Genomic DNA, 27914 nt, shown 5'->3' with positions numbered 1-27914 from the left:
GAGCGGTGTTTGGGCGATGAGTGACGGAGCGGAGTGAGATGGGAATTCAGGGGGGAGGCTACAAAGACGCACTGTAAAGAGGGGACGGGCAGAAAGAGCCGGAGCGACTTTATGGAGGAATGTGCGTGTTCAGTGGATGGACTGATTGCACCATAGCCCGCTCTTGACAGGAGGTGAGAGGGGCACCAGAGGAATACGCCAACATTATCATCATCCTTGGCCACGGTCGTCCACTCCGTTTTGGGGAAAAGCAGCCCATGACTGGGACTGGGAAGAGAGGCTAAACAGGTAAGTCACCACTAATTTTACATGTTCAAGTTACACTGTTAGATCTGGCAACTTCGAATATCATGAGACCTGGTTTGTCTTAACTTGTTAGTTCGAAAACTAATTTTGCAGTTTGACAGTCTTTTGCTTGCACAGCCTTCTTTCAGCGGGATGTCCACACTGAATTAAGAGTTGGCATTGTCACATTTGGCCATCACCAACACAACCGTTACTGGACAAACCTGTTTTTAACATGGTGTTTTGTGGTGACCTTAAGGGGTCTATCTCGTACCAATCATCTTCTAAAATCCCATCTGTATCCTTATTATTTTGTTGAGTCAAACAGTACAGGTACAAAGGTAATTCACACTGCTGTTGAACTATGTTCAAACTATGTGGAATGAAATGGCAGCCTATGTGAAAGACACAGACATTAGTGAGGTGTGACAAGGTGAATGGGCATGTCCAAGCATGCTCAACATTGCTGTGCATCGTAGGTAACAAAACATTGGGTGTGTGGCAGGTTTTTGGAGCCTATATTGCACCTGGTACTGCATATAAAGTGGGCATAACACATATTGACTTTTAATAAAATAACCGATTTTTAAAATGTGAGGGACCCCACAAACGATGAAGAAAAAAATCGGTGTGTGTGTTCTAGTGTGTGATGTACCCTAGATAACCAACACAGCCCACCACACTAAACGATATCTCCCCAAAACAGATGTCCGTTGTAGTACCAAGCTGGAGGAGGATTTAGTTGATCGCTGTGAGAGGCAGCATGGTGCCACATGACTGTTGGAAAACACAAAGAAGAAGAATGAAAATGTCTGAAGGCAATGGTGAATGACTTTTAAGACCATTATACAAACATTCAACACGACCAGTTTCTACTTTATTAGTTTCTGGAAACAGCCGCAAACTTCTCGTCACTTCCTAATTGGCTATCATTCTGTTTCACATCACAATCACAACAGAGTCCCTGGCTCGGCAGAACTTGGTGTTGACCACACACATAAGAATTTGCAATTGAAAATATGGAACACCTGTCCCCAACCATTTTCCAAGGAGATTGAGGAGGAAAAATAATTTTGACTTATACCCTGCCGTACAAGTTTACACTGTATTTGTCAACTGGAATCCAACCGTTTACTACAACCGACATACATTCGTCAAGTAAGTTTTTTGATGGGTAGACTAAGGTCTCGCCAAGCTTGTCTATGAACTTCAGGTTCATAAACCACTGTAATGCCTGAACAGAGCCCTGTAGATGGTGATGTTGCATCGCCTGGGATTTGAGATCAGCATAGCTTTTGAGTTGAAGATAAAGATTAAATGCCAACACATTGGAAGTCAGACAAGTTTAGGCACCTGAGACTCAAACAATGTATATATGGCGCATTTCTTAGTTGTATTAGCTCTAAATAAATTATCATTTTGCCATCAAAAGCTTTCTCAGTCTTGTTTTTGTTGTTTTATAAATTGAGGTGTCACAAAAGTAAACAAATATTAATGTCGAAATCACAGTTGTGCTTGACATGTTTCTTTTCAGAAAAAAGCTAATTTCCTCCACTTTTTTGTGCGAAACCGGTGTTTTTGGTTAAACCAACCCATCTTCTACTGCTTATTACTAAAGAATGGAAAAAGCTAGGAACTGTTTTTATCTGGTGAAACAAGAAAGTCTACTCTTTCTTTTAGTAGGTTCAGTACTTATATTTGCAACAAACACAATATTGTGCGGGTTTTGAAACGTTAGTCAAAATGTTCTAAAACAGCTGGCAATATGGGGAACTCTGCTTTGAAATGGCTGGCAGTGAATGAGTTAACACACCCCAAACCACAGGGTAATCTGACATGATAATCTCAAAGAGAAATCTGATTCTCGGGCCTTTACTGACTTTGATCAGAAGAGAGGAAAAATAGTCCATTTATACCCGAATATCGTTATGGGTGTACCTCGCTTAAGAGGGATTCCTTGTTCCTCTTGTGAATGCAGCTCACTTCCGACATGTAGGATGCATCACTGGAGCTGTTACGACCGACTGAGGAAGACACATCTTAAAATAACTGTCCCAAATAGAGCATCCCCCTCATGAGTGAAGGCTCTGAGTCAGTGACGTGCAGCCTCGCACTAGCTACTGTATGTATCTGACATCCTCGTACAACAGCATCTCCGTTAGCGGAGTGTTACATCCATGTCTTATGCCGCCATACCTGCACCTCACATGAACGAGACGCCTGCGGTCTTCCCCCTTGTAATGAAGTACTGAGCGCTACAAGGTCAAATGGCTTTTATTTTGGAGTCGAGCACAGGTATCGCCTAAGGATTATATTTCTAGCGGCTTACTAAAAAATAAAAGATTTTTACCCCCAAAAAGTGAACTCATTGTACGACCTCTTCCTCCCACATTACACCATACACACACACACACACACACGTACACACACCGAGTGTGAGCAGATTAGGAGGTGGGAGGATGGTTATGCTCCAGAATGACAACCTTATCACTCGCTGCTCAGCTTGCTAGGTCAATGGGTCCCCGTGCCAGGAAAGGCCTCATTCTTTTCTACCTCGCTATGCACATATAATGCTTCAAAAAGACTGGCTGACTCTCCGTCTGTGCGTGCTTGTGTGTGCGCGTGCGTGTTCATTTGATTGTGTGGGTGTGTATGGATTACAAATCCCAATTGCAATGAAGTTGGGACGTTGTGTAAAACAAATAAAAACAGAATACAATGATTTGCAAATCTTTTTTTTTTTTTGCCAATATTCACTCATTTTTAATTTGATGCCTGCAACACATTCAAAAAAGGGGCATGTTTACAAAACTCAGCCGTAGAGGAAAATACATGGGTTAAGAACTAGCGCAAAGGCGTAACCTAAACATAATCTAAATACTCAAACAGGAAATGAAGGGAAAGATACACAAACAAAGGAGCAGTTTCTGGACTTCACAAGTCTAAATAAATGTCGATTAATAAGAACACAGAAATCTAATCTATACAAGAACATTCTCGGAAATACAATAAAAATAATTACAAGGAAAATGATTGCTAGGCCAAAACATGGCAGGCAAAAGCACATGATCAAACTGGCAAATGACAATGAACAACAATATTCCGGCGACTAGCTCCCATCTATCCGGCGCTTAAGAACCTAACTGATCATGATACCAAGCAGGTGTGCGCCGGACACTCAGTGGGATGGTTTCTTAGTGCCAGACAGAGCAGGCGGCAAAAAATTCCTTAATGTTCTTCCGATGCCCTGGCCACCAAAACCTTTGGCCAATGAGGAATTGAGTCCTATTTATGCCTGGATGGCAAGCCACTTTTGGTCGTAGGTGAACGAGAACAAACAGTTCATCCACAGGGTACCCTTGGGGGACCTGCGCCTCCTCTGCCATGCTGTCCAATCTGATCTCCACCTCCCACTGGAGACCCCTGACAATCCTGTCGTCTTGTATGATGTCCTCCAGCACACTGTCCTCGAGCTGTACATCCTGGACAGACCATCCGGTTTGCCGTTCTATAAGACTGGACAGTCGGTGATGACGAAGTCAAACGGGGTGAGAAACAGGGCCCAACGTGCCTGACAGGGATCAAGTCTCTTCACCAAGCAGATGTGAGAGCTTGTTGTTATTAGTCATGACCTGAAATGGCACCCTCCAGCCAGTGCCTCCACTCGTGCAACGTGAGAATGATGGACAGCAGGTCCCTATTACTAACGTCATAGTTACCTTCTGCAGAACTGCGGCAACGCGAGAAGGAGGTGCAAGGGTGCAGCTTCTGGTTGACTGGGAATTGGTGAGAATGGGCCGGCCCCACTCTTGTATCCGATGCATCAACCTCAACAAAAATTGGAAAATCTGGGTTGAATTTTAGCCTCATTATCTTTGCAGTGGTAGTAGGTTTTATGATAAAGCTCTTGTACTGGATGTTATTAAATTGTGCAAGTGTACCAATGAGTGTAGTTACGTATTTTATGGTAATCAGTATGCGTAGATGCACCAAAAGTAAAGAGTGTTAAAAGGACCTTTCAATTATTGTATTGTCATACTGAGCATCAATTTAGCTCTAAATGCTCCCGTTTAGGCTCCATTAGACACATTTACCTCTATATATTTCCAGCCTGTAAGCTTATGCAAATGCCTGTATTGTGTAATTAGTTTTTAACCAGCCAGACAAACCCATTGGACTTCCTTATCTATTAATATGTGAGGCGCTTGATTGTTTGGTTGACCCACTGTCTCATTTGGATGCTTCATCTGAAGGCAATCTCATTTCACCAAGGGGGTTTGTCATGAAAGGCTGGCCTGGTATCAAAGAGGAGGCCAACAATGAGCACAGATGATGTGATAACCATTTGATTAAAATAGAACACCCAACCACTGCATCCAAACTCTTTCACAGACAAGACTGTGTGCAGGACAATGTACCAGTTATCAGTTTATTATGCAGTGTTACGCTCTCGCACCATAAATCTCTCTCATAGTCACTCGGTGCACGTCTTTCTCTTTCAGTCCGAACCTGGCGCTCCGTCTCGTCACTGTGGGGCCCGTAATGACTATCTGCTATTCTGCTCTTCACCACTGAAGCCCCCATTCATGCTCAATCTCCTTTTACAATGCACTAAAAGGATTAGCCAATTAGACGCTATTTGGTGTCGTTGTAAGTGCACGACTGTGTGAGTGTGTGTGTGCATGGTCAGTGGCAGTGTGATGGGGGTCTATACCCTACACTTCATTCCCATTTGTTTTGCTGCTGGAGGTCACATTAGTCTTCCCTGCAAGTCAGCCAGCCACACAGATCATGACATGTGCGTGTGTCTTGCAGGACACAGTGGATGACAGAGAAAGTGATGGAGTATTACTTCTCATTAATTCAAACTATCACTCTGAGCTTCCCCCGTCCTCCTCCTCCTCCTCCGCCTCCTCTTCTTCATCTTCCTCTTGCTCCTGCTTTAATTTGTGAGTTTAATTTCCCCCATGTCATGACTGTGATAAGTGGAAGTGCCTACTTCATTACACGGGAGTCATCATCAGTTACTTTGCGTGAAACACAGACTGATTCTGGTTATCTAATACATTAAATGCGGCACGGTGGCCGACTGGTTAGCACATCTGCCTCACAGTTCTGAGGACCGGGGTTCAAAACCCGGCCCCGCCTGTGTGGAGTTTGCATGTTCTCACCATGCCTCAGTGGGTTTTCTCCGGACACTCCAGTTTCCTCCCACATCCCAAAAACATGCAGGGTAGGTTAATTGAAGACTCTAAATTGTCCGTAGGTGTGAATCTGAGTGTGAGTGGTTGTTTGTTTATGTCTGCCCTGCGATTGGCTGGCGACCAGTTCAGGGTATACCCCGCCTCTCGCCCGAAGATAACTGGGATAGGCTCCAGCACGCCCGCAACCCTAGTGAGGTTAAGCGGAACGGAAGATGAATGAATGAATGAATAATATATTACATAACACTAGCAGCAATATGAACAGCCTCACATTGGATGACCAGTATAGATTAAAATGCACGCCAATGCATGTAGGGAAAGTTGGAATAGTTTTGCTGTTTAAAATTGGAATTGAAATATCTGATAAAAAAACAACTTAAAAGTCCGATAGGAAGCAATGGAAATGGAAATGACCGTTCACGTGTCTAAATGTTGCATTCATAAAATCTTTATTAACGCTACAAGCGATTTAGTAACAGTTAAACATTTTTAAATGTCATACTAGTGTAAAAAGAAGTTAATCACTGTTAATTTCACTTTTGAAAAAGGTCTGTCCGTTGACACTTAACATTCTTAATTGTCACACAAGCGGAAGAAGCGACACCAACTCAAGGCCTTTTCACACTACGGCAAAGCGCAGTGCGCAGTCAACCCACCCATTCGTTGTGTATGTGCTGTCGATCAATATGCCCATCCCTAGTTGTAACTAGTCAAAAGGAAAAATTGTCACTTAATGAAAACATAATGATCTTTGACATTCCAGATCAAGATATTATTCAGGATCCAAAGTAACAAAATGTAATAGGATGGGATCCTATTCAAGCTCAGCAAATTGCAACCTAATGTGTAATAATATATAATAAAATATGAGCATCTAAACATGTTAAATGAGGATTTCCATGTTCAATTTATATTGCTGACAATATTTCAATGGGAACATCCTTGTAAGAATAGGTTGCTATACTGTATAATTACTTTTTAGGGATTAAGGGGTAAAGTTGTGAGCACACAAACAAATAAAGAAAGAAACGGACAGATAGACCCTCATGATCAATCCATAACTTTGGTGGCAGTTATCAAATAGCAATTCAGTAGAAGTGCAGCAGCCATAATGGTAAGTTACTAAAGCTTAAGACCACCCGACCCAAAGAACAATACGGCGGCCAAGAGTGACCCAAAAAAACAGACACCGTGAACTAGATAGATTATACATGCATCTGTTCAAAATTAACATACAGACAGTGAGAATTAAAGCGTTGCCATCTGGCACTGTGGAGGTACAGTGGAAAGTTTCACGGTAATTGTGTGAGAAAGGCAGGTATAGATCTCACAACATGGTAGCACAATGCTGCCTTCCGCTGGCTGTGGTAAAAACGATTGGCTATGCTCTGAGCTCTGTGTCCATGAGTGTGTCTACTGTGTGTGTGCGTGCGTGTGTTTCTGTGTGTGCGTGTTTCTGTGTGTGTGTGCGTGTGTATGTGTGTGTTTCTGTGTGTGCGTGTTTCTGCGTGTGTGTGTGTGGAGGGGGGTGCATTGTGAATTGTCCTTGCTTTGTATCAGACGGGTCAGCGGGTGTTCAAAAGCTAAGGATGATACCCCCCTAACCCACACAGAGAGCCCCCTGCTTTGACACAGATGTGACAAAGAAGTGCAAACACCTTTGTGCAAATAAAAGAGGAACACATGTATTTATAATCCCTGGCCGTCTCACCGAAGCACTTGCAGTATATCAAGCCAACTGCCCAATGCAATATTAAGCACTCCTCACTTTAACACTCATAAATGTGAAATGAAACCATCATTATAGAGAAAGTGAAAAGAAGCATATAAGTGGACCACCACCTGCACTATTTAATGAGATCTGATAAAAGACAAATATTGATTGACACTTAGCTTCTAATTTTACATTTTAATTTATATTATAGTAATAGTATTCAGGCCCCAAGCAGAAGGCATTGCAAAGGCCCTCTTGGAATCTAAGTGGTTATTATTCTTTCAATGAATAAATTGCCTTTTGGAGGTCCTCAACATGTGCGACAAATCACCAATTGTTGCAAGTGTATCCTGATTATAATTATATGATTTTAGGATGTTTGATCAATCAACCCAGGATTTGGTAGACATGTCTATCATAACAGAATGCGAGAAAAAGTCTCAAGCACCCATGTACATAACTGAACAGGACATTTTGGTTTGAAGCAGATATCATGGGCAAATTCCAAGTCTCTTACTTTTACGAACATACCCAAATGAGCCCCAATCAGAAGCAGTTATTGCAGGGGTGTTGTTTTGATCACAGACTACATTGTATTTATGGTTGCCTTCAGGGGGCGGAGATTAAAAATGACTAGAGCGCAAGGCAGTTACACTTCTTGTACCTTACCTAATATGTTCTGTGCTAAAAGCCTAAAAATCATATTACATTATTGCCCCTGCATTTGATTGTTATCACTTTTATGGTAGATAACGAGAACTCAAGGAAAAATTGTGGTAAGCTTTTGCGGGCCACGTAGAACAGTGTGGAGAGCCGAATATGGCTTGCGTGCGACCACACACAATATATCCACCGACAATCGCGACACCCCCGCCATCAAAACCGATGTCTGTCGTACCTCAGGGCATCAAGATTTCCGGAGATCACAAAGAAGAACCACAAGAACGAGAACAGCGCAAGATTCAGGTCATCTATTAATTGACTATCTCTACATTTCAAGTCACAATCACAGAGTCCGTGGCTTGGCCAAAAGATAAGGATTTGTAATTATAAATGTTGACCACGTTTAACATTAATGATTGCCTACTACTGTTTTTCCAAGCAGATCGGGGAGGAAAAGTCGGAAAGGAGACAAAATGCTCTAATGTGACCTGATTGTCAATATGCATGTACAGCGCTTTTGTGCCATTTGTCTTTAGTCACTGTATTTCGTAAGGACAGATTTTTCATTCAACCTCAATGCTTACTGGCTCCCATTAGATTGTGCAGGTACAGCTATAGTCGAGGGAAAAACATTAACAGAAAGGAGTGATGCTGAGATAGTGTCTCATTGTGAGAGTGTGAAATCCTGCACAAAAAAATGTTCTCTCCAGATAACATGATGTCACAAAATGTTCCCCCCATTGATTTTCTTGTGTGTGGCCATGACAATGAATCAGCAGATGTGTTGCAAAGCTGTCTGTTTTCTTCACATTAAGAAGAAAATATAAGCCCGCCTGTGACATCTACGGCCTGTTAGATTTACACTTGATTTGTCCACACTGCTCTGGGACCATCAAATACAACATATCTTCAATTCTTTGTTGTTGTTTTTTTGGAGATGAACACCTCGTACAACTCCCTGAAACACTTGTTTGTTTGAATACATTTGGCATTAAGGTGGTAAATCACTGTAAAAGTGAAGCTCTCCAACCCTCCATTGTGTGGTTGAGTCCTTTATTTAACACTCAAATATGGGGGCCGTTCGGGGCGAATACGTCAACAGAAGTACGACACAAAGAGCGGCACACTTCAACACACAAAGAATAAGCGAGCAGCTTTTTTCACTCCTTCAGCTGAAGGCTTGTTTGCTCAGTGTGGGTGCAGGGAATAGAGTGTGACAGAGAAAGGGAGAGAGGGAGGGGTGGTTATCACCAACAAGGTTGATGCAGGAGCAGGAGGTGTCTGGGTGACAGCAGGGAGGGGCGGAGGAGGGGGGGTACACGGGCGGGATCTTTTGTGAGGGCCTCAAGTTAATCACTTGAGCGGCACACGTTGCTTCTGAGGGTGCACATGTTGTACACTAGTCCCCAGGGTTTGCTGGGGGGGTGTAAAGAGGGAGGTCCCAACACAAACACACACACACAAAATTCCATTTACATGTCAGTTATAATGCAAAGCTGACCCCACCCCTCGACTGCACATTATCAGACCCTCTTGGCCTACTAGCATTTTAGTGTTCAAGAGCATACTACATACACGCGTGTGTGGACTGCAGGACTGGACAGATGACTTTTGCGAGGCCTGGTTAGAGATGGATGCTTAGTAAGTAAAAAGCTATTTCACTGTGTTTTATGTGGGTGCTGTGTGCATGATAGTGAAAGCTGGAGTAACACAATAGGGGCAACAAGTCAGGACAAGGACTGTTTATGCTTTTATAGACAACACAATTTGTTTGCTCTGTATGTCTGCTTGATTTGTGGATTAGATGATGAAATTCAGGATTATCCTTCCTTTATTTTCTCAACAATCAGACTTTTGTTTTCTTTTAATGACTTTCTGCATAAAGGTTTCTCTATCTTGCTTCCATTAACTTCCTCCTTATTACATTTCATAGTGATGTGGAGTCTGCTTATTGTTTTCTCTGATGATGAAAATTGATCAGCGCTTGCACTGCTTTTCATGCTTTTCCTCTCGCAATCACACGAGAGATCCAAATGAAACTGAGGGCAATGAATTTAATTTAATTTAATGAATTGCACTAAGAGAGTATTTTTAATGTCATAAAAATACCAACAGTTTTGGTATTAATTTAACAAAAAACAAAACAATAAAAATAAAAATAATCATTCATTCATCTTCCGTTCCGCTTATCCTCACTAGGGTCGTGGGCGTGCTGGAGCCTATCCCAGCTATTTTCGGGCGAGAGGCGGGGTGGGTACACCCTGAACCGGTCACCAGCCAATCGCAGGCCCACATATAAACAAATGGTTAGCACATCTGCCTCACAGTTCTGAGGACCGGGATTCAAATCCCAGCCCCGCCTGTGTGGAGTTTGCATGTTCTTCCTGTGACTGCATGGATTTTCTCTGGGGACTCCGGTTTCCCCCACATCCCAAAAACATGCGTGGTAGGTTTATTGAAGACTCTAAATTGCCCGTAGGTATGAATGTGAGTGAGAATGGTTGTTTGTGCCCTGCGATTGGCAAGCAACCAGTTCAGGGTGTACCCCGCCTCTTGCTCGAAGATAGCTGGGCGAGGCGGCAGCACGCCCACGACCCTAGTGAGGAGAAGCGGTACAGAAAATGGATGGATGGATGTCAACCAAGATAAAATGCAAAATTATGGAACATGCTGGCACGGTGGCCGACTGGTTAGAGCGTCAGCCTCACAGTTCTGAGGACCCGGGTTCAATCCCCGGCCCCGCCTGTGTGGAGTTTGCATGTTCTCCCCGTGCCTGCGTGGGTTTTCTCCGGGCACTCCGGTTTCCTCCCACATCCCAAAAAACATGCATGAATTGGAGACTCTAAATTGCCCGTAGGCATGACTGTGAGTTCGAATGGTTGTTTGTTCCAATGTGCCCTGCGATTGGCTGGCAACCAGTTCAGGGTGTACCCCGCCTCCTGCCCGATGACAGCTGGGATAGGCTCCAACACGCCCGCAACCCTAGTGAGGAGAAGCGGCTCAGAAAATGGATGGATGGATGGATGGATGGAACATGCTAGTGCAACAAGATGAGGTCATGTTTATTATTGTGGTCATGGTTTGACTTGGTTTAATACAAGATAAAGGGACGATGTGATAAGATAATCCTTTACTTATCCCTAGAGGGGAAATTCAAGCGTTACAGCACTACAGGGTAAAGCAGCAAAAAAGTAGAGATTACCAGAAAAGAAAAACACAAGACTATTGATAAAATGTAGATTATTTATAGATATTTTTAAGATGTGTATATATTGTTTTTGATCATATTTCTGATCTGACTTAATTTGCAGTCTTATTGGTTTGTTGCACTGTATATTATACAAGTATGTCACACATTAACATATGCACAGTGTGTGACATAATGTAAGTTTTGGTCATCCCAGTATACAGTACAGTACAGTAAAATATATACAGTATAAGTCCACACAACTGCAAACTACACCAAACAACAATAATATAATATTAATAATAGTAAATCATAAAATATACATTAAATATGTATTTAAAGGCATTTGAGCCTTTGATGCCTTGAATTGCTTCACATTAGATTGTGTAGGTGTGCCTATACAGTTTGTCATGGCTGTGCGTACTATACAATACAGCCATGCATCCAGTAATCCTAAATGACCCTTTTAAGTCAAAAGTGATGTGATTAAGTCCAAGCCTTTGTTGCTGTGGTCATTATAAAGTGGTGAGGGGCTGAGGACCAGCTGGTTTGGGGGTGCCCCTGAGCCTGATAGCCACCACTCTCCACTGTGGGACAGATCATGTCACACTACATCTGGGGCCTCATTGTCTTTTACTGTGGATAGACAGCAGAGCTTGCAACTCTATGAAATTATTCATGAGAAATTACAAATGAGATTGTAAACATCATTCAGGAATACATGTATATTTTTTTCGGTAAAATGAGGGCGACGTATTAATCAAACATTTGCAAGAGATCAGTCAACATCCTAATTTGTTCAAAAGTACAGCACAAAGGCCTTTTGAGTCCAATCCAACGGCTAAGCCATACAGTTTCTTTTGTGTTTACTTTGCAAATGAAAGTACACCTGCTCCAGATGTCGCCTCTTCACCGAGGAGGAAGCAGTGAAGTTTAATAAACAACTGTTAAACTTTATTTGAAATCAGGCACTGGTATGAATTTTATGAGGGAAACAAAGTAGTTTACAACTTTAACTTCAATGTGCTATGTTGCAGATGAACCTCTCTGGGGGGTCATGAGCTGAATCACCCCTTCGCTTGCCCGCCAGAACATGGGGAGCGTAAGCAGCCTCATCACCAGCGACGAAATCAACAGTAAGCACTGCAAAGCATCAGAGTTGAGGTTGAAAAACAGAACAAATCAGCCGAGACGCAATGGAGGTTGCAGCCTTGATGGCTTACTGAAGTGTGGCTTCTCCTCCTCCCCCGTCCACCTCCCCAAAGGCCTCTCCTACTCCCGGTCGGGACGAAGCGAGGACTTTTTCTACATCAAGGTGGGCTTTGGCGCTTTTGAATGACATCTACATGATATCCTACCAGATAAGGATATAAAAATGAATGTGCTTGTGGATTGAATGCTGGATCTGCGCCACTTAAGGTGAGCCATAAACCGAGGCCCGCGAACCACAGAGGAGGATCAACGGTAGGCTGCATCAGTAGCAGGAACGGAGAGGAAAAATCTGACGTGCGACCGAAACTGATGCTCATGTCAGGGACTGACGGGGTAAGCATTGAGTGCTTTATTTTCATGATTTCAACAAAGTACATTTACTTGGCAAACATTCATTTCTGTAGAGGCATTTACTTGTTCAAGTGCACGATGCACCCACCAACTAACTGAGACATAGCGTTAATCAGAGTCGGACCACTATTTCCCCATTAGTAGAAATGTTTGCAACAGCTCTTGTATTGCATCGGCAAATGTACATAATAAAGTGTCCGGTGAGTACAAATGATTAAGTCTCAGTTACGAAACATTTTGAAACACTAACTAACACAATACTGAAATAAAATAAGAATAGGGAATCAAACATTTTATGCAATTTGCACTAATTTCTGGTTTAGTCAGCTCGGGGTAGCCGTATTGATCCAATAATTGATTAATTGATTGTGTGGGATTGATTGTTGATTGTTTTCACACAATTGTGGAAAATTGAGTGCACTACTTAACCAGAAGAGATGCTGTTGATAAAATCTCAACTAGTTTGTTGTCTAAAGTGGAGTACACACCAATTTTTAACATCTTAACTGTTTTAAAATGTGCGAAATTGCACACATGACAAGGAAAAAAATTAACAAGTGTGTGCTTACTGCATACTAAGACTGACCTGTGAGAGGCATCATGTTGCCACAGGGCATCCAGAATACCAAAAAAATACAAATAAATTGATTGATTTCCTGTCACCGGTAACTGTATTGCGATAACAAACTGTTCTTCATGTGGTTCTGATTGTGGTAAATTAAAACACGTTTCACGAACGCTCAACACGGGCAGTTGTTCCTCTGTATGTGTCCAGCAACATCGCAAGCTTCAGCAACTTTCGTAATTGGCTATCGTTCGGTTTCACGTCACTGCCATGGCGTGACACCCGTGGCTCGGCCGACCTCGAGTTATAGGATGTTGAGCCACCTTTTTGGCCAAGGCTCATTGGACATCTGACGGGTTGTCGCAAATCGTGACGTCACACATCAGTTTCCTTATAGGACAAGGAACCATATTTAGCATCAATATAAGGCATTAAAACCGCAAACAAAATCAGCAAAAAACTGTAATAATAAAAATGCAAATGTTATCATGAAATATAATTTAAGTTATTTTAAGTATTTGGATGTTATTATTAATATAAATATAGTATGTTTCAAATAATAGAGCAGTAGTAGGTAGAATCAGCTCATGTGTATAGCAAGGTTGACAGGAAGTAGCCTTTCCTCTGGATCTGACATCCGAGTGCTCCATTATGCTCCATTAATGAGTCACACTCAATGAGTGCACTCTTAAAAAAAAAGGACCAACCTCCTGCAACGTTCAAGATAGAAGTCTCACAGCAGGTAGCAGCCATCTCTCATAGGCACTTGCGAATCTCTCCATCCTAATAATTACCCTTTTCCAAATGAATGACCTACGAACGCTTTGATCTACACAGAGTGATTTGAGTGTCCCAAGAATAAGAAGGTCTAAAAAAAAATAATAATAAAATAATAAAAACTCTATATGCTTCAGGGCCCACAGGCCAAAGTGTAAGGCATATAGGAAGCAGAAAATGGGAGATAGATCAGGGTCCAAATAGAGGTTGGAGGATAGGGAGAGAGATTTATTTTTTTAAATAGAAAAAGGCATCCCATATTCCAGTCATGTCGTCGTGAGGAGGAATGCTGAACACACAAGCGTTCCATCTTTACCTCAGCATCCCATATCATTAACAACACAGTAAAGGGCTATTCATCTTCCCTGTGGCAGCACATGAGGGGTGGGCGGTGTGGGATACAGAATGGAGGAGAAGGGGGCAGAAAAGGGAAAGGAGGTACTGTATGGTACCACTAGACAATGCAAATAGAGAGACATTGTGGCGTTCAAGTTCTTCATTATTCAAGTTTTCTTTGCAGTATATTGCCTGTTAAATATACCAGCATCAGGTACAAAATTCACCGGGTCATGTGAAGTTACTTTTCGTGCCAAAATGCTGAGTTCCGGTATGTACCCTTCAAAATAAAAGGCTACAAGCTTAAAACAGGAAGTCAAGTTAAAACCTGCACATATAAACCATCTAAAACAGTCGCAAATAACTATTTTAACAATGCTGTGTTTGACTTTTAGCTGAAACATTAATCAGTGAATATTAAGTCGATTGGGTTAGTTCCACACACATTGCCTTTTGGTTCACGTTTGATATTGATACTGTTTATAAAGAAGCCCGAGTCAAATGTTCATTTTAGTCTATGGTGCGGGCTGCTAAGAAAATGGATCTTCATAATTTGGACACCCTATATTTTAAACCATGCAAACCTTTTTGACCCAGCCCCCTGAAAGAATCGGAATCAAGAATCGTTTGGAACTGGAATCGGGACCGGAATCGCTCAAATTCAAACGATGCCCAACCCTATATATAACTAAGTAAAAATTTGAAGTTCACAGTCCAGAAACATACTGGGTTGTGTTTACACAAGACCATTGTAGTTCTGGCCAGAACAAAGGTATGTAGCAGTGTTTGTGTGTTTAATGTGTCTTCTGAAAAGCTTATATTCACTGCATTGCAGCAGAGTCACATTAGTTCCATCTACTCATTTTCTTTAACTGTTACCATGTTTAGGTAGCCTATCTTAGCTGATTTAAAAAAATGAGGGCTACATCGTGAACTCATCGGCATTTAGTGAGTAGTAGAGTAGAGGCATTCATGCTCACATTCACACCATCATTCAGTGGTAACTGAACCCACGCTGCATGCATGGAAGTCAGGTGAGTGAACCACATCAGATGTCGAATTACTTATCCTACATAAATCAAATTCTGAACTCACATGTACTGTACACCAATGAAGGGTATTAAAAATCAGCAACTTCTGGCATAGTATGCATATTAAAGTTTTCAGAATTACCGGTAATCGTTCTAAAAAGTCTGACTATAACCGAATTGTTCGACAACTGAAGCAATTTCCTCATAGGAAATAATGTAAAGCCAAATTAACCAAACCATTTGCACTCACATTCACACCATCACTGAGTGGGAACTGAACCCACGCTGCCTGCACCAAAGTCAGGCGAGTGTACCACTACGCCATCAGTGACAGTTGCTATGAGTTCTTTCTTGAATTCCTATGGTGTCTTCTTTATCAACGGTTGCAGCTAGAACTTTCTTTGGGTCCATGGTGGATTATTGAGCAGTCTAAACTAAATAAATAAGCACAAAAAACTTTAGAAATGCTTCCACTGAAGGCTCTGTCATCAAGAAAACGCTCACTAAACTTACACATGCACATGGGATACTTTGTGTTGGGCTCTATTCAGGAAAATGAGCAGCTGAGTCACGTAGTTTTGGTATGAAAACAGAATGGATTGATGTACAAAAACTGGAACAAAATTTGGAAAAAAAAATAATTGTTGAAAACTGAATGGTACGAAAACTCCCGCCTACAAATACCACTGATCCACTGTATCTGGTCCATTTGGAAGGAGCTCGTTTTAACAATGTTGTTGTCTCTGTCAAACTTAAAAAAACGCCAAATCCCTAAACTGGTCCTCAGTGTGAATGTCAGTCTGAATGGTTGTCTGTCTCTAAGTGTCAGATTGACAGATACGATATGGTCAGGGTAGGCTTCACACATTTATTGTAGCGTGCAACGGCCACACTGGATGGATGGATGGATGATCACTATGCCAGAATCTACATGAAAGTTAGTTGCTGGGATTTCTAAGTTTTGCCGTGTGACACATCCTCGGCCCTGTGAGGCATGGGATGACTTGCATTTTTTTATGGCTGCGAGCTAAAAGGGGTTAGTGACTATGAAAAAAAGGGTGGGAGGCGGGGAGAGCATTTCTGACAGCGTGTCATTTCACTCTTCTAGACCACTGCTGAGAAGTCGCTGGTCCGGTCCACTGCATACAAGCCTTTAATTCCCAGGGGTGGATGCTCCACAGAGGCACAGCGCAACACCCTGGACCACATCCTCAGCCGACTGGACAAACCAAAGAGTCCGGACATTCGACACAAGCAAGACACCTCCTCTGGTCTATATCCAAACTACACAAACAAACTTCAAAATGTTATGATAAAGGTTGAATGTCAAGTAACCCTTAAATGATTCATCCCCATTTTTCCTTTCAGGTAATCTGTCGGACTCGGGTCGTAACTCGATGTCAAGCCTTCCCACCCACAGCACCAGCGGTAGCCTAAGTGCTTCCACAGGCCCTGTCAGTCACAGCGATGGAAGCTCCACTCCCACCAATTGCCTCCGCAAGGGAGTTCAGCCCAATTTGTCCCTCTGGGTGAACAGCGGTAGACAAGAAGGTGGCTACAGGGCTAGTTTGAGCCCAGGGGGCTTGTCATCAAAGGCTCACGATGACAGTGGCTCCCCGCTATCTTCAGATCGGCCGAAACGTCTCTCCGAAACTGTGGGAGGGAGTCGGTCCCCTCTGACGACAGATGAGTCACTGATTGAAACGCTGGAACAAAGACTATTAGAGAGAGAAAATGAACGACAGGAGTTACAGGTACTTAGATTTCATGTCACCTAATCTAATTCATCACTGCACAACATGCAACTTTTTGTAAATCAAGCAAACTGTCCAGTGACCCAAGTGTCTTGCCGCAATTTAATACAGTTTCGACGAAGCAGTACAATTAAGTTCAGGCTTGTCTCATTCTTGTCATATACTATAATTTGTAATTTTCCAAATTTGTGTGGTGACATTGTCTGTAAACAAGCAAGACAAATTGTGTCGTTAGCCACATTATTCTTGAAATGTCATCTTATTTTCTTCCAATTACATCCTTACATTCAATTTTAACACAGTGAAACTTCTCTGTCGACCAATCAACAGCTATGTTCCACCTAACAATAAGTAAACTGTATTGTACTACTTCAAACACATCCAGAAGAAAGGGAAAAGTCAGACCGTAGGGACATTTTCCGACTCTTTACAATGAAAACAATAAAAACATCCATACTGTACTGAATTGAACCATACCATACTGCTTAAATATTAAATCAAACATTTTAACACGAAAACACTATATTTTGCCATGCAAATATAGGGGAACCACAGAGTGACTCACAATACAATATTATTACGATAACAATGACATCAGCGATGATGTGATTTGATTTATAGATATATTGGAAGCAAACAATCTGGGATACATCAATGTTGATGTAACAGTTGGCTTGCTCATCAAGCATTGAACACAGTAGAATATGATAGCACACTTTAGTATGATAAGTCCAATGGCTATTTCTATCAGGAGTCAGAAAAAGAAAATGGGCAAAAAAAACAGGAAATAGACAGATTTAGTACCACTGTAAACATCCTTGCTGCATCCATTAAACCAACGACAGGTGAGCTATGAGGTGAAGGAAGCAGCCACCTGCCAGTTGTTTGAGGACAGACAAAAGTACTGCGCCGCCGAGATGCAAGAATTGAACCAGCGATGCTCTACGACATTACAACAAGCCTCGCAGATGGCCGCAAGTAGCCAGCAAGCACTGCAGATGCAGGTTGGCCAACTCCAGGTCAGGACACCTCCACCCCCTTTCTGATGACTAACATGATGAACCTAATCATGCACTTGAGAAACAAGGTTTACATCTTTTACAGTCAGAAAACGAAAGGCTCAAGGAGGATCTCGCAAAGCTAAGTCAGGAGCGGGAAGTGGTCGAACAAAAGCTGAGGGCCTATGAGGAGGAGAGCACGCAACTCGCTCCAGCGCTTGAGGAAACTCAGTGGGAGGTGCGACACAATTATGAATTCATCTGGCCATTTAAAATGGAAAATAAACATCTTTTAAATTTGATACACCACAGAGAAGTGTTATGAATAACCCTGACATATTTTAATGATTAGGCAAATTGTGAAAAATCTGATGGCGTGTTTGCTGAAAGTGCTGAAACCACGCCCCACTCAACTGTCAATCAAATACCTACCTACACACATAACTACAGTACATGTTTATGGCATGAAAATATATCTGCTTAAGACCTCTTGTGGCGGGAATATATTTCAACTGGTCATTGCGGGGCTTTTCCACGCCGTGACAACGAGGCGCTCTAAAGTGGCCAAGCCAACGCGAAGACCCTGTCCACACACTGGCTGTTTAAAAATCCCCCTCCTCGCTATTTTGCATTTGTCTGCGTGACATGCACGCAATCACAGCCGACAACAAGGTGCTCTAAAGCGGCATTTTGGGGTGTTGACATAGCGAGCAAGCTAACTGCACGTCGCACTTGCTCTGGGAGAACAGTTTAAAGACACTGTAAAGTAAAAACACAAATTTGTTTGTAGAATCATCATACGTTTGAAGATAATTGCAGAAAATATGTGAAAAAGACCGAGAACATTATAGTTCTGAATTGTGGCGAAACAACATTAAACTGTGCTTCACCATTCCAGTTTCTTGATTATTTAGGTGTGGCTAAAATGCCGCCCAGTGACGACATTGGGTGTCTGGGTTAAGTTGGCCCTCCCCCGCAATGTAAAACTTGAGCGTCTTGTGAGTTACATAGTTATTGTAACAAGGCTAATTTCTACCACTACAGTGTGCAGTTAGCAAGCTCGCTACACCAACACCCCAAAAATGCATCTTCCCTGAATACCAAATTTTACTGAACAACTTGGTATCCATCCATCCATCCATTTTCTGAGCCGCTTCTCCTCACTAGGGTCGCGGGCGTGCTGGAGCCTATCCCAGCAGTCATCGGGCAGGAGGCGGGGTACACCCTGAACTGGTAGCCAGCCAATCGCAGGGCACATAGAAACAAACAACCATTCGCACTCACAGTCATGCCTACGGGCAATTTAGAGTCTCCAATTAATGCATGTTTTTTGGGATGTGGGAGGAAACCGGAGTGCCCGGAGAAAACCCATGCAGGCATGGGGAGAACATGCAAACTACACACAGGCGGGGCGGGGGATTGAACCCGGGTCCTCAGAACTGTGAGGCTGACGCTCTAACCAGTCGTCCACCGTGCCGCCCAACTTGGTATCATTATTTGAATTTCCAAACGAGGAAGTGACACCACGGACAAGCCTGCTGCCTGTCCGCTGGCAGAAAGGAGCCCAGGAAGCCTGTTAGCTTGTGAGCTAGCTGTTGATTGCGCCTCTCATTGCGATGAGGGTTGTAAAGCCCTGTGACAACCCAGTGGGATATATTCCAGGCACTGTAGCCATGAAAAAGGTGCTAAATGAAGTAGCCTCCATTTTTCAGCGGACCACGATTTCTGCCGACATGCCTACGTTTGAGAGCAGTGACAACAACTTGTTTTTTTTCACGATATTAAAACCTCATTTTATATTTTATATTTTTATCATTAGAATTTGGCGGTGTTGTTAACAACACTGTTCTCTGTGGTGTGTCAAATTAATAAAAATGTTTTGTTTTGACTTTACAGGGACTTTAATATTGTCCACATATCCAAATGATGAGTAGGAGTTTTGGGCATGATATTGTAATATTGGTGCTCCCTTTGCATAGGAAATGGTATCACATAAGTATGTTCTGAATGTTGTATGTAAGTATGTTCTGAACAAGCAGTGGATTAATATATATATATATATATATGTTTGTATGTATATTATATATGTCTCCAAAAGTGCAACATTTGCAGCTAAAATACTTAAACAGCCCCCAGTAGGGTACAACACACACAACAGAAGACACTGTGATCTTTGTGTCCCAATGTAGGTGTGCCAGAAAGCAGGAGAGATCTCCCTTCTGAAGAAGCAGCTGCGAGACAGCCAGGAGGATGTCAGCCACAAGCTCAATGAAATAGTCAGCCTGAGGGCACAACTGAAGGAAATCACAGCGAAGGCAGAGATGCTCGATACGAAGAACAAAGACGGCGGCGACAGGCTGCGCTCTCGCACCATCGAAGTAGAGGTTAGGTTCCTTTGGAATCCGATTACATGCTCAGGTTCAAACGGAAAGTGACTACTTACTCTTATTACAACAAGATAAAAGTACTTCAATGCCTTTTTGCTGTTCGGTAGGTGCACTCTCACTGGACATAACATTAGGGACACCAGCACAATCCAGTGCAAGACTCTGACTTTACAAAAGCAACAAGAGCACTCCTCAGCAAAATTTAATGGCTTCTTTCTTCTTGTAACAGCCACCATCTACAAAGTTTCATGGATATAATTCAACTGGTTTTCCCTTTTTCTGAACACAAGCAGAAAAATACATCCGCAACACATGCAGACCAAGTATAAAACAATACTCAAAGGCATATATTCTTTATCCTGTGTGAAAAATACTACCATTACTGCAGCTTAGTTGCAATGGTGTTCGTCCGTATTTGCTCATCAAATCAATGTGTAGTATGTGTTCCTACCATGCCCGGGTGGCCAAGGTGCACGGACCAGAAACACAATACTCATTGAATTAATGCATGAAATCATGAAGCACAAACTGATTAATTATTTGCATTCTATTTAATTTTGTGATTACTGTATGTTTTTATGATGTAAAATACGGCAGAGTGCTATTTCTCTTATTATTATTTCGAACACATACAAAAATGTTTGTGTTTTTTTGGTGGGAGGGCGGGAACCGATTATTAGCATTTCCATCCATTTCAATGGGGAAAGATGATTTGAGATACATACGTTCGTAATTATATATCAAATTATTATTCATTATGGGGTTTTTTCCCGCAAATGTAGGTGTGCCAAAAAGAACTCCAGCGCAAGAAGAATGAAGCTTACCTGCTGAGAGAAAAAGTGGACAAACTGGAGAAAGACATTGAGGGAAAGGCCAAAGACCAGAAGCTGCACCAACAACTTGAGCCTTGTGGTCATACACAAGCCACAGAGAGAGTCACCACAGTCCACAAGACGAGAGAGGAGGCTGAGGGGCAAACCTCCACAAAACTCCTCCAGAAAGAAGTGGAGAGACTGAGGCAGCAACTCAACGAGGAGAAGGCAGCTCAGGAGAAGCTCGCGACCAGCTTCGACCAGGAGAGGCGCACGTGGAACAAGGAGAAGGACAAGGTCATCAAGTACCAGAAGCAGCTCCAGATCAACTACCTCCAGGTACACAAGAAGAACCAGGACCTGGAACGGCTCATGAAGGAGCTGACTGCTGAGCTGGAGGTCCAAGCGGAGCTGGGCCTGGATCTCAAATACAGCTCAGGGTTACAGACCTACGATGACATCATCGCCACTGAGATATGACTGCCTGTTTTCACTTGTACTTGACTGTTGTTGTTGTTCTTGTTGTTGTTTTTCCACAAAAGCCTATAGAGCAGACACTGGAAGCCATTGCCAATGCTAATTAGTGTTATTGTACCACTGAACCTTTTTTAATGAGCAGATTTCAACTTTTGTCACATTTAGTTAAATGAATCAAAAATACAAAATATATAAATTTGTGCTGTAAAATATTAATTTATTTAAGGATATAAATGTTTTTTACAGCTATTTTTTCTCTATTCAACAGGAACTTTTGTCACTGAAATCATGTACAATTTACAAAATTATATAATAGGAACTTACATTAACGACAGTTGATTAACATCCGTTTCCACCAGCATGAAAATACCTAAATCAATATCCATCCATCAATTTTCTGAGCCGCTTCTCCTCACTAGGGTCACGGGTGTGCTGGAGCCTATCCCACCTATCATCGGGCAGGAGGTTGCCAGCCAATCGCAGGGCACATACAAACAAACAACCATTCGAACTCACATTCACACCTATGGGCAATTTAGAGTCGTCAATTAACCTACCATCATGTTTTTGGGATGTGGGAGGAAACCGGAGTGCCCGGAGAAAACCCATGCAGGCACCGGGAGAACATGCAAACTCCACACAGGAGGGGCCGGGGATTGAACCCCGGCCCACGATTCCCACTGAATTAAAAAATGCAATAAAATCACAGTAACTGTCACTGAATTTCAGTAAATCAAGAGTTTTAATTTGCCTTTTTTTTCTACTTTTCAGGCATTTTGTCACAGTAAATTTGATGATGATGATATGATTTAACTTTGGATGGACATAGACCATCAACATGATGATGTCTTTTTTTTAATGTAAATCAGTGCAATCAAAATGATTTTGGTCTTATTCCACTCAAATATTTATTAAGTTATTATTATTATTATTATATTATTGGACTTGTTATTATTAAGTTTTTTCCTGACACAGATTAGCAGTATAGCACACTATTTATAATGCAAATTTGGGGGGGATTCGCATTGTGATACTGTCTGTGTGTGTGTGTGTGTGTGTGTGTGTGTGCGTGTGTGAGTGAATGTGTGGGTGTGGGCGTGGAGGCGTGTATGGGTGAGAGTGTGAGTGAGTGTGTGTGGAAGGGAGAGATTAATGGGTTCCACTGAGAATAAAAATAAATAAATCCTAGAGATGTAGTGGAGAAGAAATTGGAAAAAGTGCTATCTTTCCACACATCTCCATTTTCTTCAACTTTCTCTACACTGCACATCCAACGTTTTTCAACTTATTTGGAAGTATTCCAGTTGGATCGATCATAAAAAAACTGCAAAAATCCACAATTATGTGTTTCATTGTGCTTCTACTATTTGGGAGCGTTTCCCATTTAATATGCAAAAGAAGATAATTTTTTAGAATGATTTTTTTGTAAATTTACTTAAGATGGGACATTATCTAGCTGGGAGATGGTGGTCAAAAGAGATTGCTGATTTAAAAAAAATAAAAATGAAAATATTGGAGTTAAAAAAAAAATAATAATCTGGCATAATTTGTTTGCCAAAAGTGTCCGTTTTTTTCAAATGCATCTGTTATGGACATTGGCACATTCAGAAGTTCTATTTATGGGTGGGGAGGCGGGTAGGGGGATTGCCAAAAGAGGACATTTGTGCAAATGTGTTTATGCTGAATAAATACAACATTTTGAGTCAGATTCTGACTGCTTATGCCAGTCATAAGTAAGAGGTTTCTGGTATAGAATGGTCAAATATGCCTTCTGCCTCTATCTATCTATCTACAGTGGTACGGAAAGTATTCAGACCCCCTTAGCTTTTTCCACTCTTTCTTATAGTGCAGCCATTTGCAAAAATCATTTTTCATTTTTTTTCCTAATTAGTGTACACACAGCACCCCATATTGACAGAAAAAAAATTGTTGAAATTTTTGCAGATTTATTAAAAAAGAAAAACTGAAATATCAAACTGCCATAAGTATTAAGACCCTTTGCTCAGTATTTAGTAGAAGCACCCTTTTGCGCTAATACAGCCATGAGTCTTTTTGGGAATGATGCAACAAGGTTTTCACACCTGGATTTGGGGATCCTCTGCCATTGCTACTTGAAGATCCTCTCCAGTTCTGTCAGGTTGGATGGTGAACGTTGGTGGACAGCCATTTTCAGGTCTCTCCAGAGATGCTCAATTGGGTTTAAGTCAGGGCTCTGGATGGGCCATTCAAGAACAGTTACAAAGTTGTTCTGAAGGCACTCCTTCGCTATTTTAGCTGCATGCTTAGGGTCATTGTCTTGTTGGAAGGTGAACCTTCGGCCAGGTCAGAGGTCCTGAGCACGCTGGAGAAGGTTTTCGTCCAGGATGTCCCTGTACTTGACCGCATTCATCTTTCCTTTGATTGCAACCAGTTGTCCTGTCCCTGTAGCTGAAAAACACCCCCACAGCATGATTCTGCCGCCACCAAGCTTCATTGTTGGGACTCTATTGGACAGGTGATGAGCAGTGCCTGGTTTTCTCCACAGATATCGCTTATAATGTTAGAATGAAGGCCAAAAGGTTCTATCTTGTTCTCATCAGACCAGAGAATCTTATTTCTCACAATCTTCCTTCAGGTATTTTTTAGCAAACTTCATGCGGGCTTTCATGTGTCTTGCACTGAGGAGATGCTTCCGTCTGGCCTCTCTGTCATAAAGCTCCGACTGGTGGAGGGTTGCTTTAATGGTTGACTTTCTAGAACCTTCGTCCATCTCCCGACTGCATCTCTGGAGCTCAGCCATAGTGAGTTTTAGGTTCTTCTTTACCTCTCTCACAAGGCTCTTCTCCCCCGATTGCTCAGTTTGGCTGGACGGGCAGCTCGAGGAAGGATTCTGGTCGTCCCAAACATCTTCCATTTAAGGATTATGGAGGCCACTGTGCTCTTAGGAACCTCAAGTGCAGCATAATTTTTTTTAACCTTGGCCAGATCTGTGTCTTGCCACAATTCTGTCTCTGAGCTCTTCAGGCAGTTCCTTTGACCTCAGATTCTCATTTACTCTGACATGCACTGTGAGCTGTAAGGTCTTATATAGACAGGGGTGTGGTTTTCCTAATCAAGTCCAATCAGTATAATGAAACACAGCTGAACTCCAATGAAGGTGTCGAACCATCTCGAGAATGATCAGAAGAAAATGACAGCACCCGAGTTAAATATATGAGTGTCACAGCAAAGGGTCTGAATACTCATGGCTGTGTGATATTTCAGTTTTTGTTTTTTAACAAATCTGCAAAAATTTCAACAATTCCATTTTTTTCTGTCAATATGGGGTGCTATGTGTACATTAAGGAGGAAAAATAACTTAAATTATCTATCCATCCATCTATCTATCTATCTATCTATCTATCGATCTATCTGCGGTAGATATACACCCCTGTTCACATGCCAGGTTTATTCGATGTTAAAAAATTAGTGGGGATGTGACTGTGCTTAGAATGACCCAATCACATTCAAACTCATATTAAATGGAAGTCAGCACACACCTGCCACCATTTAAAGTGTCTTTGATTAATCCTAGAGACATTTCTGATGTTCTAGGAGGCTTTTCCTGACAACATGCTGCAGCAGCCCCTCTAACCGACGTTCCTACGTCAGCCATGTTGGTGAGGTCGAAGTTCCCATCAAAGGCAAAGCATGGACACTGAAATTAGGTCTTAACTTGCTCATTCCTATACTGATTTTCATGAGGTTTACTGTCAAATAATTTGATCTGTGAAAGGTTACTCCCAGTTCGACGTACGCAGACGTATGCACCACAATGTACCTGCATCCTTGTTCTTTTGGTTTTCTTGCCATCCGCACACATGGAATGACTTTGGCCCTCCTAGCTTATAGGCTAGCAGCTCAAAAGGGACATGTCATATCTACCAATTCATCTCTTTGACCTCCGCTTTTCTGTGCCATTTTTACGATACATTTTCCCCAAAAGTTTTGGTTGTGTGTTTTTTTTTTTTTTTTTGGGGGGGGGGGGGGGGGGGGGGGAGTATTTTCAGCCACCACTGTATTTGATTTTAACACAACAATAAAGGCACTATTAAATAGGTATTTTACTGGGAAAGAGCTGTATTTAGATTGAATGCTAAGGACTACCAAGCTTCAGCTCGAATCTTTTGTCATTCGCTCATTATCATTCTCCACTTTTTGGATTTAAAGAAATGAAATTTGTTTTCCCCTTGTCAAATCATCTCCTTCTCTAAATAAGCGGATTGGAACAAAATCAAAAGTGAAATCAAATTAAGGCCCACTGCCAGTATGCTGTCCTTGTGTTAATCACATGCATGGGAGACTACTCATAACTGATAAGGACACATTCAGAGTCAGTCTAACAGAGGGGAGAGGGGCAAGGAGTCTTCCTCACTATAACACGGGATCACAATACATATGGCATACTGTATACAGGCTTCGACATATGGACATCTATTACATCAGTGAGGAAGGCTTTTCATCACAGTTAAATTGATTTCAATACATAGTACGTTTGTTGAGTAGAACATGAGGCCAAAGAAAAACACATCATATGGTGGTGCAGATTTGGCTTAAGAGGCAGATCCAGCACTTCCAATTATTCTAACACTGAGAAAAAGTGCAGTTTATTTGACATTTTACCTCATTTTCAGTGAATAATACAGGAATTTTAAAGACAAACTGTACTGTACACATTTTAGGATGTATCTATGAAGGTATACAACTTGAGTCTGTACTACTTCCACACTAGTTGCCTGTAGCCTTTTACTGAGTGAAGGGGGACCCACATACTTAGAATCGGGCTAGCACCCTCCCTTCTGATCAAATCAAAATGCCTGATTGTCAGATGTCTCTTGTCCTGATTGATTATCCTGTAATGTGGTGTGTTATTTTAATGTGTTCTTCTCCTTATTAAAAAAAAAAGAATGTACATATTAAACCTTATACCTGTGGGCAACACCAAATTCAAACTCTGACTGTAACGAGACATGGAACGATATCAAATTAGGAAGCGACCTGAAACTGCCGCTTGTTGCTAGACACAAACAAAGGAGCAACTGGTTGTGCTGAGTGTTTGTTTAATGTCTCACAAGTCATTCACCACCGAAAAAATGATGATTTTTCAACTGCAATTCACTTACCATATAATGTAAATTAGCCAAGCATCTTCAGGTTCTTCTGCTTTCTTCTTCCTTGTATTTTCCAACAGTCTGGATGCCCTGTGACATTATGCTGGCCCTCACAGGTCAGTCTTGGTACTTCAACTGACATCTGGTTTGGTTGTGTGTGTGATGCAATGTCTTGGTCATTTCCAGTAAACCACACACTATACAAGCATTAAGCAGAAATGTGTAGATATTTTTTTTCTTGTTATGTGTGGGATTGCAAATTTTTTAAAAATCGGGTAAAATGTAATCTGTGCGTTTGTTTACTCCGCTTGAATAAACATATTTGGTAACTTAAGTGGGTGTTCAAAATAGAATTATAATGTCTCCTAATCAGTGAAGAAAAATTAAAGACTTTTAATGAAGTCTAATTATACTACAATATAAAATCCATCCATCCATTTTCTACAGCGCTTTTTTTGTTCTGACCAAAGCATATGCCCTGCTAATAATGTTTTGTGCTATTATGAGTTGTGGACCAGCAGGCATCTCGGTGTCATTGGATAGCCGTTAAGAAAGCCCTGAGAATACACCAGCTGATAACTGAAACCTGCCCTGCAGTGACATGATAATGACACTCTCATATCCTGCTGTGATTCTCCTCATCGGCTAACAGTCAAGAACAAAAGGGGGCCTGAATTCATTAGTAGGAGGGGCGTTGCATTTGCAAACCATATTTATATTTATACCTCGACATATTCAGATTTTCAAGAGTAGTTAAGGGGAATAATCGTATCTATTTCATGACCAAATCCCTCCCACTTGTATAAATAAGCCATACCGGTAAATAATAGACATATATATCAGTTGTTACCTTGCCCTCATTAACTTACATACTCAAATGTGCTATATTGCGGCCATACCCTTGAGCAATTACTTTCTACTAAATATCGGGGGGATTGTTATTTGGCCGTGTATTTTATACTTTTATTGGTTTATTCGAAGAGCTGTGCTACAGCACTAACTCAGCAAATCCCCAAGCTCCTCTACAGTCAG

General features: G+C 41.8%; 1 protein-coding gene and 1 long non-coding RNA gene across 7 annotated transcripts; one reads left to right on the top strand and one right to left on the bottom strand.

Annotated features, from left to right (window-relative positions):
- On the top strand, nt 1-23356 carry lzts1 (leucine zipper, putative tumor suppressor 1). 6 transcript variants are annotated; one of them, XM_061767287.1, is made up of 11 exons: nt 1-288; nt 992-1109; nt 12091-12189; nt 12319-12368; nt 12473-12598; nt 16434-16596; nt 16694-17079; nt 17925-18098; nt 18184-18315; nt 20267-20461; nt 21247-23356. In XM_061767287.1, the coding sequence occupies exons 3-11, from the start codon at nt 12147-12149 to the stop codon at nt 21754-21756; spliced, it is 1779 nt and encodes a 592-aa protein (XP_061623271.1). In that variant the 5' UTR covers nt 1-288; nt 992-1109; nt 12091-12146; the 3' UTR covers nt 21757-23356. The 6 variants fall into 6 exon arrangements, with proteins under 6 accessions (XP_061623271.1, XP_061623270.1, XP_061623268.1 ...); XM_061767286.1 differs by lacking the exon at nt 992-1109 and having other exon boundaries at nt 2-288; XM_061767284.1 differs by having other exon boundaries at nt 2-288; nt 12091-12368; nt 21247-23355.
- Nucleotides 3036-27150, bottom strand: LOC133475012 (uncharacterized). Its single transcript, XR_009787695.1, has 3 exons — nt 26895-27150; nt 4005-4113; nt 3036-3874 (listed from the first exon to the last, which is right to left on the bottom strand). It is a non-coding gene; the product is annotated as an uncharacterized LOC133475012 (long non-coding RNA).
- Between the last annotated feature and the right edge of the window lie 764 nt (nt 27151-27914).

This window comes from Phyllopteryx taeniolatus, chromosome 3 (assembly GCF_024500385.1).
Source record: "Phyllopteryx taeniolatus isolate TA_2022b chromosome 3, UOR_Ptae_1.2, whole genome shotgun sequence".
Taxonomy (NCBI): domain Eukaryota; kingdom Metazoa; phylum Chordata; class Actinopteri; order Syngnathiformes; family Syngnathidae; genus Phyllopteryx; species Phyllopteryx taeniolatus.
The sequence above is the reverse complement of the archived record's forward strand: the minus strand, read 5'-3'. Positions and strand labels throughout refer to the sequence as shown.